The sequence below is a fragment of the Sphaeroforma arctica genome (genome assembly GCF_001186125.1).
Source record: "Sphaeroforma arctica JP610 unplaced genomic scaffold supercont1.4655, whole genome shotgun sequence".
Lineage (NCBI taxonomy): Eukaryota > Ichthyosporea > Ichthyophonida > Sphaeroforma > Sphaeroforma arctica.
Window position 1 is genome coordinate 1 of NW_014035903.1, and position 2,345 is coordinate 2,345.

The following is a 2,345-nucleotide window of genomic DNA, read 5'->3' on the forward strand; positions in this document are numbered from 1 at the left end:
TATACATATACATATATCTATCTATCTTAACCTCGACAGTTATGATTTCGCCAAACTACATACTTCCAGCTCAACCCATACCTTTTCCATAGCCGGCATGCGGCTCTTGGGCTGCGCCGTGAACAGTACAACCGGCTTCGCATGCGCGTTCTTCTTGGCGCGCTTGGTCTTCTTGCGCTTGGGCTCACGCGTGTCTCCCTCTCCCGTGAGATCAATCGTCTCCCCCGCTGACACGCCCACGGACGTGCTCACGCTCGGAATAGAGCGCGCCGCGCTACCCCGTTGTTCTGCGCGTGGTGTACTCCGCGACGACAGATGCAGCGATTCCTGCTGAATGTCCTCAGGGGTTCTATCCATGTCCATGTGTGGCGACGTGGGGCGAGTAGGCCCAGAGTTGCTATCTGTGTGCCTGTGAGGTGCGGCCGGGTGCTGCATGCCCGTTGTATGTCCATCCAGGTGCATATGCTGACTGATGTTTGCCGTGTGTCTGTTCTGGGGACTGGTGGTGGTCAGATCGATCTCGGATGGATCGCGTTCGCGTTGGCGTTGGCGTTGGCGTTGGCGTTGGCGTTGGCGTTTGTTCCCATCCCCACCGGCCACTTCTCGCGAGTTCCTTACCACAGGAATAGGGCTGGGTTTTTTAGTCGTACTTCTAGGCTTGTTAGACCTGGTGGGTCCGGGCGTGCCCGGCCCCTTCTGTGGCGTGCTGAGACGCTCTGAGCCACTCCGGCCCGGCCTCTTCCCAGCGGTTGCCATGCCAACCGGGTAGGAATTCTGCCGGGTGCTCGTGATCTCTCCCTCCCCACTCTCCAGCCCGCTATCCCCCCCCTCTGCATGCTCGACCGCGTGACCGTACTCCTCTGCGCCCTCGGGCGTTGGCAGCTGTGTGCCGGTTTTCGTGCGCTGGGTAGTGTAGTTGTACTGCGGTTGCGGCCGGTGGGGCGGCGCTACTCGCGTGTCCTGAGGGGCCGGCTGTGGGGGTGCCTGTGGGCCTGGCTGTGCGTGTGCTGGTGTGTAGCTGTACGTGTGCTGTATGCCTTGAGGCTCCGCAGGTGCGCGTGACATGGTGTGCCGTATGGTGTGTGGGTCGCCGTGTGTGTGCGTGTGCCCAGCCGTCGTTGTCTGCGTTCCCCCGCCCCGCCCCTCCACGCCCAGCCGCGTGGGTGGATACGGGTCATACCTTCGCCCAGAGTATGCCGCCTCTCCCCCGACCCTCACCAGGGCTGCCCTGTCCCCAGTGCGCATGGACCGCTCGTTCCCGCCCAAATGGCGCGTCAAGGCGTTGTTGCCCAGGTGACCGTCGTCCACCCCATAGTACTGCTGTGCGGTACGCATACCGTTATTCGTGCGTTCTGCGCGCCCCTCTGCCGCACCGCTCAGAGTCGCAGGCGTACTGGGGTTCACCACACCGCCGGACAGAACACTCACGCTCGGGCTATTTTTAGAATCTCCTCGCCAGTAAGATGCTGTGCTATTTATAGAACCATCTCCCAGGGCGCCGCCAGGTACGCTTCGCCCGGGTGGCAGGGACAAGAGTGCGGGAAAACCGGTCGCGTATTCTTCGCCCACAAGCGTGGAGAAGTCGCTTGGATTGGGCACAGACCACGTGCGGAATGCCTCTTCGAGCCATTCATGCGACACGGTAGGTATGCGCCACTCCGCAGCGCGTTCGTACTTGTCACCGTAGGGCCTGGGAGAAGGGATGGGCGGGTTAGTTAAGGTGGGATGGGGAGGAGGAGGGGGGTTTAAGGGTTTTAGACAAGTCCGTGTGTAACTCTTCACGCATCATTGCAGATGGGAGTGGGACTTATCTCCTTGTCGCAGTGAGTGCAGGTGCGCCTAGCCAAGTGGATGCAGGTGTGTACCATTGCAGATATATACATACGACTAGATTAACTTATACACAAGTTGAAAAAGTATTTTCACCTACGTATGTTTGCAGGCGCTCGTGTATATATATTTATATAGGTGAATTGATTGTAAGCTCGATTCTAGCCTTAGCAACGTGTACGAAGCAATGTAGTAGATATTATCTTACTTTGCCACCCTCTATATCCGCTTCTATTAAGCACACTTTATGTTTATATATATATATATATATATATGTATATATCTATATATACACGCACACACACATACACACACACACACACGCACACACACACACACACATATATATACATATATACATACATATACATATATGCACACACACACACACACACACACATATATATATATATATATATATATATATCAATATAACAATATAACAATATAATAATATAACAATAAGACAATATAAATGCAAGTGTATATGCATATGCATACATACATACACACAT

At 54.4% G+C, this 2,345-nt stretch overlaps 1 protein-coding gene across 1 annotated transcript; it reads right to left on the reverse strand.

Moving 5' to 3' along the window:
- Window positions 1–39: 39 nt before the first annotated feature.
- SARC_14458 (hypothetical protein) lies at window positions 40–1,690 on the reverse strand (the record flags this gene model as incomplete). Its single annotated transcript, XM_014291407.1, has 1 exon — window positions 40–1,690. A coding segment is annotated over one exon (1,651 nt), but the record flags the coding sequence as incomplete, so codon positions are not given.
- Between the last annotated feature and the right edge of the window lie 655 nt (window positions 1,691–2,345).